We start from the raw sequence: 17,295 nt of genomic DNA, 5'->3' as shown, positions 1-17,295 counted from the left end.
CATCTATCTATCTATCCATCTATCCGCGTACTATCTATCTATCTTTCTATCTTCCATAAACCTCCGTTTAGGTTCTGGGAGAGGGGTGCTTTCTATTGGTTGGTTCTTCGGTTTATACCACGCATCCCTTGGTCCGTTGGGGGCGCAAAAGAGAGGGGTTAGGGTAGGTTGATGGGGGGAGGGGGGGTTAGAGAAGGGAAATACAATAGTTATGTTGTGATACCAAGCTCAGACGGAACACAGTGTGAAATTTTAGAAAATACAGTGTTTTTATATAAATATTGTTAAATCAAGATATATAAGGTTGGTTTCTGTCGTTGTCTGAAAGAAGTAAATATTAGTTAAATCGTCTGATTATTGTCCGCTGAAACTAGAGGAAAAAGTTCTCTAAGCTACTTTTTAAATCCACCCGTTCCAAATGTTTTATTATTCCTTCAAACTTTGTTTGTGGCGGGAAAATATGTAATTCAGGACTCTTACCTATTTCATCGTTTAACAATTTTGCTCATATAATAACCAATTGAAATTGAGACCAAAAGATCTCGAAAAATTGCTTTACACATAGTGCATTATAATGAATAATAGGATAAATCAGCTTTTTTTTGTGCTTATTATCAATAATAATAGAAAAACATCATTTAAATCTATCTCTATTTGGAAATATAAATGCTTCACTTTTACTTTTTAAATGCCTTTGCTTTCGATCACCACTGTAAATGCATAATGAAAAACCCTTTTTTAGATTTATAACACCTTAAAACTTCTTTTAAGACGGGAAAATATTTAGACTGTGCAATTTTTTATGCGTTTCATTAGTGCATGAAAATAAATTTAATATTTAAACATTTTGAATTTTAAATACATTTTTTCTCTGCATCTAATTTTTGTTATTAAATGTATTTTTTCCACAATTTTTTGCTATAAATAATATGTTTGTTTATAATCTGTCATCTTTGCAACTTTACGATGTAGACCTTTGATATTTCAAACTATAAATTGTGACATGTCAAAAAGTTAAAGTATTAAATATGAAAAGTTTAAACCATTAGGCTACAAAGATATAGGGATTATGAAATGAGCTTGAAAGGATTGTTTAATTCCATAATTTTCATTAATATTTGCTAATTATTAATCTGCAGATTTATTGTAGTTTTATCATTATTTAATTATTTTTGGTTAATTACTATTTGTTTTAGGTTATAAAATTTCCATAAATATTTTTTTTATTGGCTTATTAGGGAAGACATGTTCATTACGATTTATAAATGACTATTTTAAAGGAAACTAATAGGCTGTTTTTTACAACAAAAAATTTTGTTTAAGTTAGTTTAGAAATAAAAAATATTTAAAATAAACATTCTCAAGCAAACTACAATATTGGTTTATTGTATTTAGATATTTTCTTCTTTGTGCCAGGCATTGTTACCCATCGCCATATAAACTAATTCACGGTCAAGCAGTGCAGTAAATACTTATTATAAATCAAAAGTTACTTATGCAAAAACCAATGTTTTTCTTGAACATTTATGGTAAGATTAAATGATGAAATAATAATGATAGATATTTTCTTCTTTGTGCCAGGCATTGTTACCCATCGCCATATAAACTAATTCACGGTCAAGCAGTGCAGTAAATACTTATTATAAAACAAAAGTTACTTATGCCAAAACCAATGTTTTTCTTGAACATTTATGGTAAGATTAAATGATGAAATAATAATGATACATTGCTATTCTTAGCAAAAGCTGCAGGGCGATANTACATATCGGCAATTCAAAACATTTCTGTTCTTTTCAATAGCTACTTGTTAATAGGAGTTATGTTTAAATACTTCTCAATAATAAACATAAAGATAAAAAATAAAAGAAAACATACGATTTCAATCTAACGTCCGTGCAGTTTGTTTATCTAGTTTCATGTGAATTGCTTATGACCTCAAAACCTTCATACCTGCTGATTGCCACGAAGCGTCCTATCTTACTAACTTTATCTATTTCAGATGTCGAGCGAGGTGGTTGAACCCTCTGCCGAGATTGTTCCCGCAAAAAGCGAGGATAAACTTGAAATAGAGAAGGAGGAGAAGGAGAAGATGGAACAGGAAGAGAAGGAAGAACAGGAGACGGCAGAGAAGGATAAGGAGGAGGAGAAGGAGGAGGGATCATCTAAAGATGCGGAAGGAAGTGAAGAAAAAGAAAAGACAAAGTTTAGTTTGTCAAAAGTTCAATTAAAAACTCCGATTAAAGTGATTGCTGATATTAGATCTAAATCTAAGGAACGGAAAAAGGTAATACTGCAGATTTAAAATTCAAAACCTTTTCTTGTAAAGAAAATTAAAAAACTTTATTTTTGTTGAAATAATAGGAAATAAGTTGGTTAAGAAAAAAGGAAAAATGGCAAAGAAAAGAAGGAAAAGGGGAAAGACAGGGAAAAGGGGAAAGACAAGAATTAAGGATCAAATGTAAACGGGAAGAAGGAGAAGGGAAATGGTTAAACGGATGAAACAGGTATGGAAAAGGAGGAGGGAAAATTTCAGAAAACGTGGGAACTTGAAAAGGGAAGAAAGGGAAAGGTGAAGAGAAGGAAGAGGGAGTGAAAGGAGATGAATGGGAAAGGGGGAAGGGGAATATTAAAGAAGGAGGGAGAGGGAAATGGGAAATTGGGGGATCAAAGGAAAAAAGTACAGGAGGGAGAGAGGAAGGAATGGAGCCGGAGGAAAGGAAAAAAGTAAGTGTTAAGAAGTGAGGAAGGGAAGGAAATAATGGCACTATAAAAAGTGGGGTTGCACCTGCTTTTCACAATCCGTTATAACCTGAACCCTACCAACCCTAACATGGATTAGATGTTTCAAATTCGGAAATAAGATCTTTTACTGATAGATTCAAAATACACATAGATTGTGCGATCAATATTATAGATCGATTTTCTCAAGGATTAATTTATTAATGTGAGTTCCGGAGGGGAAACATATATATTTTCTACCTTGGTCTCTCTCACCTTTACATTTAAATACGAACCATATGTTTAAAAGGACTATAATGTTAATTTCAAGTGATCCTCCTTGCAAAGATGACATTGCCCGATTTACATTGATACCCTTGAAACCTTTATCTGATCCAAAATGTGGAAGATACTGTCGTTTTTCTGACTCGAAAAAGTGTTTAACTGTACTAGTTTCTCCATTGGTTCTTATAAGCAAGAAATGCGCAAGTCACTTTTTCGGAAAATCCACCAATAAAATTAAAGAATTTAAAGAAACAAAAACATGGATATCTAATTCATGTAACAATGCCCAAACTCCAAAAGCCTCTCTAAGTATTTTATAACTCACACTTAAAGCTCTCTGAATCTATTTTTCTTTATTACATTTCATATTTGATCGGACAACATTTCAAGGGTACCGTTGTAAATCGGGTATTGCCATCTTTGCATGGAGGGTCACTTTAAAATTACATTTACAGTCCCGTTATTGCCATGGTACTAGGTGCCACATTTCCCGAAATTTATATTAGTTATTTTTTCATGAGTAGCATATAAAACCAATTTTAAAAATATTTAAAATCTAATCTCTAATATAAAATCTTTCCTTTGCTTAAATAAATATTTTCTTATTTAACCCCCTTTCATATAATTTTGATGTAATTATCTAACTATTTATAACACTATTATTTTGGTTCGCAGTGTTTTAAAAGTTTTTGGACAGAAATTTTCTTTTTATCGAGATAATAAGTTGTCCCGAGATGTAAAGAAAAGAAATTGAGCCTTTGCCACAAACTCTGATTTTATATTCCATATATATCTTCACAATCCAACGTCGTAAACCTTAGATATTTCAAACTATGAATTCTGTTGGATCAAAGAATCTAAATTTGAAATACCAAAGGTCTACAATATTAGGTTGCACAGATATTGGGATTAGAAAATTAGAGCTTGTGTCAAAGAATCAATTTCTTTAAGTCCATAAGATAATTGTCCCTTTGCCCCCCCCCCTCTTCCCCAGATTGTTTTTGGTAAACCAGACCAGGGTTAATTATATTTGCTCATTCTTAGGTTTAAAGGGTGACGTATAAAATTAAGTTAACAGTCCCTTTAGTTTGTTTTATTTCCTCCGACTACTCTCATAAATTTGATTTTTATACTCTCTCGAGATTAAAGTTTTTCATTAACCCCCTGCAAGGGCAATGATTAAATGAAAAATTGTTTTCGATTTTTTGATTTCCAAAACAGAAAATCTTATAAATATCAATAAATTTACGAAAAAACATAAAATTATCTTGTTTTGAATGAACTCTGACTTTTATCGCTCGGGCTGTACTGTAACTCTTTACAGAAAAGACACTTATTCTTAGAGTGTAGTAAAATTAAGATTGATTGGAATAAAGGAATTGAAACTTTGCAACAAACTCAAATTTTGTAATCACTATATCTTTGCATTCTGATGGTGTACACATTTAATATTTCTAACTTAGATTATTTGATCATACAAAATTCATATTTAAAAATATCTAAGGTCTACGACGACTTTGATATACATAGGGATTAGAATATTAGAATATCAGAATTATTATTCTAAAACAAATATAAAATTAGTAAATAAATTTTTTTATTTTAGAAGAAGAAGAAAGGCAAGGGAGGAAAGGGGAAAGGAGGAGGAGAAGAAGAAACAGAAGAAATAGAGGATGTAGATAAAAAACCAGAAGAAAAAGAAGACACAGCAAAAGACAAAGAAGAATTAAAAGAAACAGCTGAACCAAACAAAGAAGAAAAAGAAGAACCTAAAACCACAGAAGACAGTGAAAAAGAAAAGAAAGATGATGAAAAGGAAAAGAAAGATGATGAAAAAGAAACAAACGAAAAAGAAGCTGAAAAAGATGCTGAAAAAGATGCTTCCCCAAAGGAAGATGCAAGAACCCGAGTAAAGGAGGCATTTGATTCAATTCATCTACCTAAAATGCCAAAACTACATAGACCAGATTTTATGAAGAAAAAAGAAAAAGCAGAAAACAAGGTACATCATTTATAGGATACTAGGCTTTTAGCTCTTGCTTTTAAGTAGCTATTTTTTCTTTGTTGAGTTTTAGCGCAAAGTCGACGTTGGGTGGATACGTTTTCAGAATTGTTTTCTTTTTTTAATTATTAAATAACGAAGACAACAAATGTAAATTCCACAGTAAACTAATTAGTTGTTTAGGAACAGGTTGAGAAAATAAAAATTAATCTAATCTTCGAAAATGAGTAATCTTATTCAATTATTAGTTTCTATAACCTCTGGTTATTATAAAGACGACATCTGAAAAATTTGTAGAAATCTTCGAATAAATTCATAGAAATTAAGAAATTCAATAAAATGATGAAAACGAAATTATTGATTCTAACATTGACTTATTGACAAATTTCTTTTGAGAAATATGTTCCCAACCATCTATTTAGTTTACTGTATAATTTTTACTTGTATTTTTTGTCGTCGTTATTTAATAATTTTAAAAACCGATTCTGAAAACGTACCCACCCAAATTCATGATTTTGAACGTCGACAATGCACTCAAACTCAGTAATTATACATCGTGGAAACGTTTTATTTGTCTCAAATGAATCCTAAAGAATTTGTCCACCAAACTGCATACTCAGTTTAACTACCTTACATAGCCGGTCTGTCCCATTAAGCTTGTTCAAATCGAGGATTTTTCTAAAAGCTTTAATTAAGTAAAAAAAAATGTTAAAGGCAAAATTTTTCAATTTCTTTAAACTTCAAAAGTTTTTACCACACACCATGAATTCATTAAATTTATGCGACATTACTGGTACAATTTGTTGACCTCGTAGCTCCTCTAGTTTTGATTTAACACACAAGTATGAGAAAAGCTAATTTATCCGGTATTTAAGAAAAGAAATCCAAAACATTTTAAATTTTTCTGAGTAGTTCTTCAATAACAGAAGTTATAATTGAGAACACTTTAAATTTTAATCTTACGTCCAGGCAATTTACTTTAGTTCCAGTTATAATATTAATATTATTTTATATTATAAATCTATATTTTGTTGCAGGAAGAAGAACCAGGAACTGAAATGGTTGATGCTCCTGGGGAGAAAGAGATCCTTGAGAAGAAAGAAGAAGCTGCTGAAGCAGATTTAACTCTGGAGAAGGTTGAAGAAGGAGAAGAAAGTGAAGAAAAGGTTGAGCAGGAACCTAAAAAGTCCCTAATTGACACCTTGAAAGGACTGAAAGCTCCCAAAGTCCCAAATCTATTCGGGAAAGGAAAAAACAAAGAAGAGGTGGAGGGAGAAAAGGGAGAAAAAGAAGGAGAAGAGGAGAAACTGTTGGAGAAAGAGGATAAAGAGGGGGAAGAGGAGAAAGGGGAAGGGGAGGAAAAAGATTCTGATGGGATAAAGGATAGTGCTAAATTTAAAAGATATTCAATTCTTAAGACTATCAGGTATTACTATTATTTCCATTATTATTATCATTCTAATTATTATCACAGTCCTTGTCATTATTATTATTATCATAATTATAATCATTTTTTATATTATTATTTTCATTATTTTTATTTTTGTTATTATTTTATTTCTTTGTTTCACTATGCTACACACTATAAAATGTCTTAAACTTCAGACACGCCGCTACCGGGGTCCCTGCCTTGTTCCGAGGGGAGGGAGAGGAGGTCGTAGATGCTGGAAAGCAAGAAGAGAAGGAGGAGAAGGAGGAGAAGGGTGAGAAGGAAGAACTTCTTGACAAAAAAAGCTCTGAAGATATTTCTGATACAAACAAGAAAGATGGACTTCAGGAGATAAAGCTTGATATAGAAAAGGTAAACTAAAGGTTTATTAAACTTAATTATCCCCATAATGTTTGTAAATGTTGCTACAGTTTACAATTTACATCGAAAAACTTTTTTTTGGAATAAATTGTAAAAAAAAATTTTTGAATGAAAGTTTTTCCTGCAAAGAAAGTTAATTATATTTTCAAATAGTGGATAACAAATTTATTTATATTTTCATATAGTGAATAACAAAGGATTTGAGTCTTTGCAACAAACTCAAATTTTCCAATCCCTATATCTATCGAGCCTGATGGTGTACATCTTAAATATTTCAAACTTAGATTATAAGCACAAGCAGAATAAACAGTTTGAAATATTAAAGATGTAAAACATTTGGTTGCAAAGATATAGAAGTTAGAAATTCAGAGTTTGTGGTGAAGACTCAATTCCTTTATTTCTTGTTTCTTTCGGAATAGAGGAGGAAAAAATTAAAGAAGAAAAAAATGGAAATTTTAAGAGAAATGATTAAAGATTTAGTATTCAAATTTATGATTGAAATTTAAACCTAGGAAGACGACGTAAAAAGTGTGGGCAGTGAGAAGAAGGACCCGGAAAAGGGAGGAGAAGAAGCAGAAGATGAGAAGAAGAAGAAAAAGAAGAAGGGTTGCCATCATGTGTTCCATCAAAGATTCAAGGTATTAAACTTTATTTGATTGGGAAACCGTATTTCTAAATCCTTTACAGATATCTTGGCTGCTAGATTTGTGATAAAACCTCCAGTATTAAGATTAAGTGCGACAAATAGATTTTTAAACATTCTCAATACAATGTTGTGTCATTTCAATTGAACTTTTATTAAAAGAAGAGATTCCGATTCACAACGGTTCCTTTAATCCTTAATCTGAGAAATTCTCTGGAAGAAATCAGCTTGAAAAGTGTTTAATTCTGATTTCTGTCAAATTCCTCTATCTTATTTGTTTCTGAAGCAGAAATGTGCTAGACACTTTGCACCAAACTATTTTTAATGACGATTTAAGGGATTGTGATAAATCTTATAAAAGGGGTTAAAATTTTTAAAACTTACAGTTTTTATTGTTTTTATTCCGTTGTTAATGAGTATTTCTAAGCATTTCTTAAAATATCTTGTCTTTTGGTGGATTAGACTATTAGTTTTTACTATTACCAGTTTTATTAGATTCGAATCGGAAAAAACGAAGGGGGGAATGGGGGTATATAAGTACGTATGATCTAGGAAATGTCCCTGTTTAGACTGGTTTGTCTAAATTCCAAGAGGGGAGTGTGCAGGTAGAGAGTAAAAGATAAATGAAATCTTCGGAGGCTAGGATATAGAGAAATATTTTTCCAATTTATTTCTTCAGTTCTAATATATTTCTCTTCTAATCTAATCTACAGAGGAAACTTAAATCAAGATTAATTCTCAGAACTTTTGCACATTACAGATCCATATACAGATATATGGATCAAATAAAGTTTTCTTGAAAGTTTGGTGATTGATTCAAAAAGTTAAAAATTTGAAAAAGCTTTTAATAAAAAACATGGAGACCAACTTGACAGATGAAATGGTAATTTCTAAATAATCGAAAATAATAGCTTAAGTCCCAACTAAAGAGGGAGAGGAGTTGAGCCATACCCTTTAGGGAGAACTTTACTGTAAGCGATAAAGCATAAATTCCCATATTTGATACTCAACAAAAAAGTGTCAATCTCTTTTCTGTTCAAAAATAATCTAAGATACTTCTTTCAACATTGTTTTCGCCAAACTTAGTTATTTTAACAATTTAAAATTTACGAAAAAGCTATAATATATTTATGAGAGGCAGTTTTTAATCCTGACTAGTGACCATCCGTAAAGCAACAAAATTGTATTTTTTCTCAGAATTTGTTACTTTTTTCCTATCCAGAACCTGGATGACCAGCAGAAGATTGGGGTTGTTGGAATGCTGACCGGACTCTTCCTTATTCTCTTCATCATAGTTGTTGGCGTAGCAGCAGCTTCTGCACCTAAAGAATGGCAAAATACTCATAGGTAGGTAGTCACGGAGTAGATAGATATGGAGTCGGAATAGAAAACTTAAAGGGAGGCAGTCGCGGAGTAGAAAGACATAGTGTGGGAAAAGAATACTCATAGGTAGGCTGTCACGGAGTAGATAGATATGGAGTGGGAATAGAAAACTTAAACGGAGGCAGTCGCGGAGTAGAAAGACATAGAGTGGGAAAAGATTACTTATAGGTAGACAGCCACGGAGTAGATAGATATGGAGTGGGACTAATATACTTATAGGTAGATAGTCACGGAGTAGGTAGACCTGGAATTGGAATAGAATTCTCATAGATAGACATAGAGTGGAAATATAATAGGTAGGCAATCACAGAATTGTTAGACATGAAAGTAGTGATCCAGCCGGTCTGACCTCTCAGGGAGGAGATAGGCATGGAGTGGAGATCCAGCCAAAAGAATTTTAGTAAAACTCCAGTATAATACATATTTTTAACAAAAACATTATCAGTTAATTATTTTTTAATCTAAATGTTCAGGCTGATAAACGGAGGGGGCGTGGTTGAATCTCTTACAGGGTGTGGCAAAGTCCTTGGTAAAGTGGATGGAAATAATATGTACTCTTTTAGAGGAATACCTTACAGTGTTCAGGTACTAGAAGTTCATAATTAAGTATTCGTTCATGAAAATCTGTATATATATACATATATATAATTATATATATATATAAAATTTATACCAGTGAAATAAAATATCTAAAAGTAAGTCATCAAATTTAAAAGCCTCATCTGTTTTACCTCCCCAACTCACTTATACTTTTTTGTAGCTCCAGTCATGCACATTTTAAAAATGCAAAGTGCTTGTTTTTAGCTTAGATTTAAAAGAAGTATAAGTAAAATACTGCTAAATTTTTTTCCGTCAAAGAATGCACATCTTGGCTTGAAGTGATATGATATATATTATAATTCTTTTTTGAATAAAAAGTTAAGTTTAAAAAATTAAAATGTATAATTATTTATGTATATATATATATATTGTATTTATTGTTTATTCTATATATTTTTGTATATTTATGTACGTATTTATCAATTCCAGTTGTACATGAATAAATATATGTTTATGTACAGGTTGAAAGATTTGAGCACAGTAGAGTACCCATGTCATTGGAAGAATGTGGCGAGAGACTTGAACGCCCCGTCAATCAATCAATCACTTGTATCCGCCGTACTGCTCAGAAAGGTAAACAAATAGTAATAATAATCATATTATTAATAATAATAAAAACAATAATTATTTTTGAATATCTAATTTTTTTTCTCTTTTTTCTGACAATTAGAATTTTTAGACCTAGTTGGAGAAGAGAATTGTCTAAACCTGGACGTGTTTACCTCCAGTGTAATGTACAAGGACGCTAAACCGGTTATTGTGTATGTACCCGGCAACGATGCTGAGATATTGCCGGACTCTGAACTCGCGAAGCAGAACGGGGTCGTCTTCGTTGTTGTAAACGTGAGACAAGGCGTGCTGGGTTTCCTTTCCCACTCAGTTCTTTCAGGTTGGATATTTTAATAGAACACTTGATTAAAGGGACTGTCATCGTAATTTCAAGTGACCCTACAGCCTCCATGCATAAATTGTAATGCCCGACTCAAAACAGTACCTTTAAAAGCTTTGTCAGATCCAGTATGAATGATGTCACAATTTAGAAAGCTGAATACTTTAATTGTAGTTTCTCTATTAAAGTGAATTGCGCATTTCTACTTAAGTAAACTTATTATAATAATAAGATTTGAATACGTTTCAAACTAGAAAAAGTATTTTCCATATTGTTTATCAGATAATGTTTTCAAGGGTATTGTTGTGAATCTAACATTGCCATCTTTGCAAGAAGGGTCCCTGTTTAGACTGGTTTGTCTAAATTCCAAGAGTATCAGTGATCAAGAGTATCGGTGAAATCGTTGTTAATCCACCTAATAATTGAATACTTTAACGTTACTCTTAAAAGATTACTTGCAGATTTGCAGCATAGACGAGGAATGAAGGAGATTTATAGTATTCAGCACTTTTAAAGATAGATAAACTTCGATATCTTCCTTGTTGATCTGTTGTGAATTGAACATGTCACTCTATAATAGAGGTTCCCTTTAGATTATCATTTTATAGAATCTGCATATCCTGAAACAAGTGGAAACTATGGACTAGGTGACCTTGTCACAGCTCTTCAATGGGTTCAGACAAATATTGGACATTTTGGCGGGAATCCAGGTTCAGTCACGCTCATGGGACATCAGCAAGGGGCGAGCCTGGTCACTGCAATCACTGGTGTACATAGAGCTCGTGGGTTGTACAACAGGATTTGGGCAACAGGTGGGGTCACCATTTTATAATAAATCTATTTTTTCTTTCTCAATTTCCCGATATGTATCTATATGATAAGCTAGATGAATTTACACTTTATTTTCTAGATGAAATATTTTGGCAAAGATTTCCTAATTCTTCCTGTTCAAAGCCTCTTTAATAAAAAAAATTACATTTAAAGAATTATCCGTGGTTTAAAATGTGCCATAGTCAATGCACACCTGGCACAACGGTTCAATTTGTTTTTTTTTGCATTATAATTTAATATTAAGGGAAAATTGTTTTTTTCGATCATAAAATTGATCATAAAATTCATACTCATCACCTTTACTTTTATAATCGCTGAGTTGAGGAGGTACTGCTATGATTGGTTGATGGAAAGTTGGGCCCATCGTTTTTATCCGTTTTCTAGATATTACAGGATCTACGGAATTTATTTTTCCATCAGCTTTCTTTCATGACTTTATACAAAATTTTGATTATAGCAGAAGGTTAAAGCAAATTCAATCGTTCTGAGCTGAAAACTTTAGAGTGGTGGATATCGAGATCAATGCTTGATCCTCTCTTTTTCTTAATCTCCAGATTAAATAATGCTTGTTCTCCTCTTGTTATTAATATCCAGATTAATTAACCGATCGGGATTAAGGATATCCCATTCTAAAGTTTTCAGCTCTGAGCACCTTTAAACAAGTTTAATTATGTGCAAATTTAAAAATTTTTGTGGAGTCTCATAAAATACAAAAATTCTGAATATTTGAAGATTTAAAATTTTTTTGGGAGTTGCATACTACTCTGTTTAGTTTATTTTATCATTTAGTTTACAATATTATATGATGTTTACAACTATTTTCAGATTTTTGTTACTATTTTTTAAATTTGTGTTATATATTCTGAAATTCTATTGATTTCAGAAATTTTGTTAATTTTGTATTAAAAAAAAAAATTTGTTTGAAAACTTATATCAAACAATGCCTAAACTCTAATGGTATACTCTTGAATTAATTTATGATTATTACTAACAAACTAACAATATGTGTGGTTAGGTGGAGCAGGACGGTTTAGTAACTCTAGCCTGGAGGAGGCTGAGAAGAACTGGGAGAAGGTTGTCAACAAGTTCTGCTCCGGTAACATGGTCAGGGAGTGCATTGAAGATGTTGATGTTGAACAACTTCTGGATGCCGTGGATCAGGTAAATGCTCAGGAGGCTGAGCAAGTGTAAGACCATTTACGAAAGGCCTTTTCCATATGACAACTTCGAAGTGCCAACTTCCTAAATGTGCAATTTCCAAAACGGCTACTTTCCAAAGGTGCCGAAGCTGCGACGGGGACCGAGCGCTGCGACTAAAATGGGTAAAGGGACCGAGCGCTGTGGCTACAACATACTTTGGAAGTTGCCAGTTGCAAAAATATCCTTGGGAAGTTGCCGCTTGGGAAAATTCCTTTTGAAATTTGGAAAGTATTTGAGAGCGTACTTTTGATTGGTCAAATTGTTCTTCTACAGTGAAAACCAATTGTAAAACAGAATTATATTGTCGTTTACACATTTACCCATTTAATAAGACCGAATAATTTTGTATTTGTATCAAACTCAGCCACAGTTGCATACCAAAATGAATCATATTTGGGTTATTTATTTCTAATAGAATCTCATGAATCTTTTTCACCTTTTAGAAAAAAATTTAATTTTTTATGTCACTCTGAAGGTTTTTGAGGGCTTGAGTGTTGGTAACCTACCTCGGAATGGAGGAGAGGATATGCTTGGACTGCTCACGCTGGATTCACATCTACTCACTCAACCCCTCCTCCAGACCTGGACAACGTCAGGATTCGGAGTTCCAATCATATTTGGTAAATACATAAAGATATTCCAGGGGAGGAGAGTTCAAAACTGTGCTATTGTTCTAAACATGACAATAAATATTCCAGGGGAGGAAAGTTCAAAACTGTGCTATTGTTCTAGACCTAACAGTAAATATTAGAGGAGTAGAGTTTAAAACTGTGTTTTTGTTCTAGACCTTTCAATTATTATTCCAGGGGAGAAAAGATCAAAACTGTGCTATTGTTCTAGACCTGTAATTAAAAATTTCAGGGGAGGTGATTTCAAAATCGTGCTTTTGTTCTAAATTTTCCAGGGAAGGAGAGTTTAAAACTGAACTGCTAATCTAGACCTGACACTTAATGTCCCGGGTTCCTCCCCATAATACATACTACAAACTGTTAATAAAAAGTGTACTGCTGTATGTGGGAGGAATGTAAACAACCTCCAAGGTTTGTTTATAATCCTTCCACAAACAGCAGTACACATTACTGTAATCAAAGATATTAGGGTTTCTGATGGGACTCAATTCATTGACAGCTTGTAAATCAAGAATATATGTTTCTTGACTTGTTGGGCTTATTCCATTACAAATTAGAAGCTTTCTTTTTAACGTCTTATTTATTTGAATTTATTTGAATCGCCGATTCAAATCCTTCTTTAATCTGTAACTTTCGATCAGTGGTTCAAATTTAAGGTAGTTTAGCAGCGTAGCTCAAATTAAAAAAATTCAGTCCCAAATAAATTTTATTTAAAAGTTGTTTTTAAATTATCTTCTATGGGTTAACCTTATGCTTTTTACAGGAACAACTGCCCAGTCTGAGGCTGCCTGGGATAACTTCCAGTTCCTGGATTGGAACAACACAGACCTCTACGAGGAGATGGTGGAGGGGTCCCTTGGCAGCTGGAGTATAGATCTTGCATCTCAGGCACTTAGCAGGTAGACTTTCATGTAAACTCGAGATGTATGTATTTATGTCTTGTACATTTCATTAGAAGGGGATAGTTCATTTGCCGTACCGTCACGTTTTGCCTTAGCTATTGTCGGCCCTGTACTTGAAAAGAGTAAAGTTACATGTTGTAAGAGCATAGTGGCTCCATGTTTGATACAAGTTGTCATGTTGATGTAAATAAAGTGAGAACCATAATACTGTGGGGTAGGAAGGCGACATTTAAACATTTTTATGTGTATTTGATGTTGTTATAAGGAAAACAGGTTTACTTTACCACCCGCTTCACAACTATTAAGTGAAGTGTATCTGTGTATATTGCACATTGCTGTGTTTTGTGCTCGTTAAACTATGTAAAATTCTAACTTGAGTTCTGAAAGTCGTCTTCCTATTTTTCAGTTTTGTGGGTCTCACTGTATCTTTTGATACATAAAAATATTACAGTACAGTGCTTGGCTTACATAAACACTAAGTAAATTTTAAAGCTCTTTGGATCTATTTCCTGAAAACATTTATAATTTTATATAATGCAACAACTCCTTTACTTACTAATTAATATAGGACTACATTCATTTTTTAACTGACAATTCCATGATTAATTTTTTCTTAATCATTGAAAATACAGAAATATGTTTCGCTTTTCTTGCTAATTTTGTTCTATCATAGCAGAATTTTACTTGATTCAATTATTTTTTCATAAAATAAAAATCGTACATATCTGAAAATTGGTCAATTCTAAAGATTTGCTTCTCTGTTTGGGTTTCTGTTTGTTTGTATCCAATAAACGTCAAAACAGCTGAACCGATTGGGCCCAAATTTTGTGCCATATTTATGAAATAAAGGTTCTAAATGATACTTTTCACGATGCAAACATTTACGTATTTGCTTCCCATTAGATCGATTTAGAATTTCACTATCGGAAATTTAAGTCAGTTTCCTGGGTATGGTAAACTAGATTCTAATATATCTTGTTTAGATACAACAACTCCAACAACTGGATAAGTTACATGACGATGGTCTCAGATATCCGCTCAGTGTGCCCTCTTCAGGCTCTCACCAAGCTAACCCGTACACCCCTGTACGTAGCAACCAATGCAAATATGGAGTCGGAGTTTGGTTTGGTAACCGACAGTTCGGCGGACATTGCCGCAATTTTTTCCAAAACAGAAACTGGCGCGTTTACGACAAATATGAAAAAACTCTTCTTTGATTTTGTGAAGCATCAAAATTACTTTAATGGCGTCCGATTAATTGGAGAGAATATAGATTCAGTCAAAAATATGAGTAATTGTGACTTTTGGCAAAATTCTGATCCAAAATTAGTTCCTGATTTTGGAAAAATATTTTAAAATAGTTTTAGAAAATATATATAAATTCAAATATTTTCCCTAAAGTCAAAGATTAAACTGCCATTTTTTCTGGTTCAAATTTAAAAGTAAATACTTTAAGTGACCTTTGAACTCTTTTGCATTTTGCTTACATTTAAATTATTTTAAGTATCTAAAAATCATAACAAAAGTACAAAAAAAGATTTTGAAAAAGCTTTACAATTTTTATCAAATTTAAACAAATAGCCCCGTCTTTTTAGGTTTCCATCATTTACTAGTCTTTTTTAAATATATATAGCTAGTCACCTTACCCCATGCCTAAGATATCATTTTGTATACAATCACTGGTGTTACAATTTATGTAACTATAATTAAAAATATATTTTAAAGGGGTGTCAACAAAATAAAGTTTTTCTTAAATAAAAGTGGTTCTTAGAGACAGTACAGTACCCTTTTACCCTTCATCTAATAAACAATGGCTAAAAACTATTTTTCTCAGAGTCATATAACTGTAAATTCTTAATGGCACTCTTTAAGTGGAGGTTCACTTAAGATAACGTTGACAGTCCCTTTAAAAAAAAACAATAATAAGTATTTTCTAATCTGGTCTTTTTACAAAAATTTCTAAATTTAAAAATTTACATTGATAACCAGAAAGCTATTGAATAGGATTGTGCATTGATATTGTTACAAAGCAAATAGCTTTACAAGTAAGTTATTAAATCACTGTAGAATGTGTCTGTTTACACTGCACAACTGCTGTGCCTCATGTTTATTGGTCTATATTTAAGGTTTTAACTTGCGTCTAAAAGCTGACTTCCTATTCCAGAGATTTCTGATTACCGCTGTAAATTAAATGCTTACATATAGACTTCCCAAGCTCATTGTATTCTTTGAAGTCATGTTTTCTTCGTCTTTCCAAAAGTTTCAATATTTATGGATTTTTTTATGTATCTTGTATCTGTTACCGTGAAAATACACTGTAAATAAGGAATTTATTTTAATTTTTAATTTGTATGACTAAAATGTTCTCCAGAAAACAGAGAAATTCTCGTTTTTTCTTTTAATTTAGAAAAGTAGGAAAGAACTTCGCTATTTCTATTTAATCTATTTCTATTAAAGTGCCCAGAACATTTTAGAAAAAAAGCCGCCATGCAGGTTCATGTTGCATGCAACAATTGCAATCACAAACATCTTATTTTTACTTAATCAAAAGAAAAACCCAAGACTGCATGACTCCAGAGTGTTTCTAATTGTATAGATTATAGAAAGTAAAGTAGTATAATGGCTTCAGAACAAATATTAAAGGTTTTCAGTATTTGATGTGCCTATACTGAAATATGTATACTAGCCTGCCCCCCACCCTATAAAAAGGCCTTATACAGGGTGTCCCAATAAACATAGGAATTCAGTGACGAATTCGATATCGTCTTTTTAAATAATTCTTTGATTTAGTATAGTGATACCTACTGAGAAAGCCTGTAATAGTTTCGGCTGCTATGTTCACATTTTGTTTGTTTATGTTTTGACTGCATTCGGTTGTACTTAGTAAAACAAGAAAATTAGAGTATACAAACAGAGTAAACTTGTCCGTCATCACTGTTCATCTTGCGGAGACATTATAGACACAATCTTTAGTCTTTTACCCTTTTCATAAAAACTCTAGCAGACATACTAATATTATGGCTTTTGAAATTAGGTATTACAATGTTAATTTTAAAAAAGATGAAATCGAATTCGTCAATGAATTCCCATGTTTTTTGGGACACCCTGTAGTATAGTTTATTTGTTTTCGACAAATATCATGATGTGACACATGTTACTAAAACCATTTTTCAAGGGCTTTTCAAAAATCTGTAGCTTTAGTATTGAGTTAATTTAAGAGGTATTTTATATTTTTTTTTACACGGACCGGCCTTTTTACCGCCAGCTCTACCTGTTCTTATTTATAAAAAAATCAACATAAAATCCTTTAAACAATTTTGTTCAGATTTTGAATATTTTGGGATTCTTTAAGAAATTGGAGTCTAAGCAGAATTCTTAATGTATGATTATTGTTATAAGAATC

At 32.2% G+C, this 17,295-nt stretch overlaps 1 protein-coding gene across 1 annotated transcript; it reads left to right on the top strand.

Moving 5' to 3' along the window:
- Positions 1 to 204: 204 nt before the first annotated feature.
- On the top strand, positions 205 to 15,984 carry LOC111707872 (neurotactin). Its single transcript, XM_023481056.1, has 15 exons — positions 205 to 303; positions 2,000 to 2,284; positions 4,610 to 5,005; positions 6,043 to 6,431; positions 6,611 to 6,806; positions 7,328 to 7,453; positions 8,681 to 8,805; positions 9,315 to 9,426; positions 9,903 to 10,014; positions 10,121 to 10,330; positions 10,939 to 11,142; positions 12,177 to 12,322; positions 12,837 to 12,981; positions 13,754 to 13,889; positions 14,876 to 15,984. The coding sequence occupies exons 2-15, from the start codon at positions 2,000 to 2,002 to the stop codon at positions 15,246 to 15,248; spliced, it is 2,955 nt and encodes a 984-aa protein (XP_023336824.1). The 5' UTR covers positions 205 to 303; the 3' UTR covers positions 15,249 to 15,984.
- Positions 15,985 to 17,295: the final 1,311 nt, after the last annotated feature.

The sequence above is a fragment of the Eurytemora carolleeae genome, unplaced genomic scaffold (assembly GCF_000591075.1).
Source record: "Eurytemora carolleeae unplaced genomic scaffold, Eaff_2.0 scaffold493, whole genome shotgun sequence".
Classification (NCBI taxonomy): Eukaryota; Metazoa; Arthropoda; class Copepoda; order Calanoida; family Temoridae; genus Eurytemora; species Eurytemora carolleeae.
Note: the sequence above shows the minus strand (reverse complement) of the source record. Positions and strands in the feature narration are given on the sequence as shown.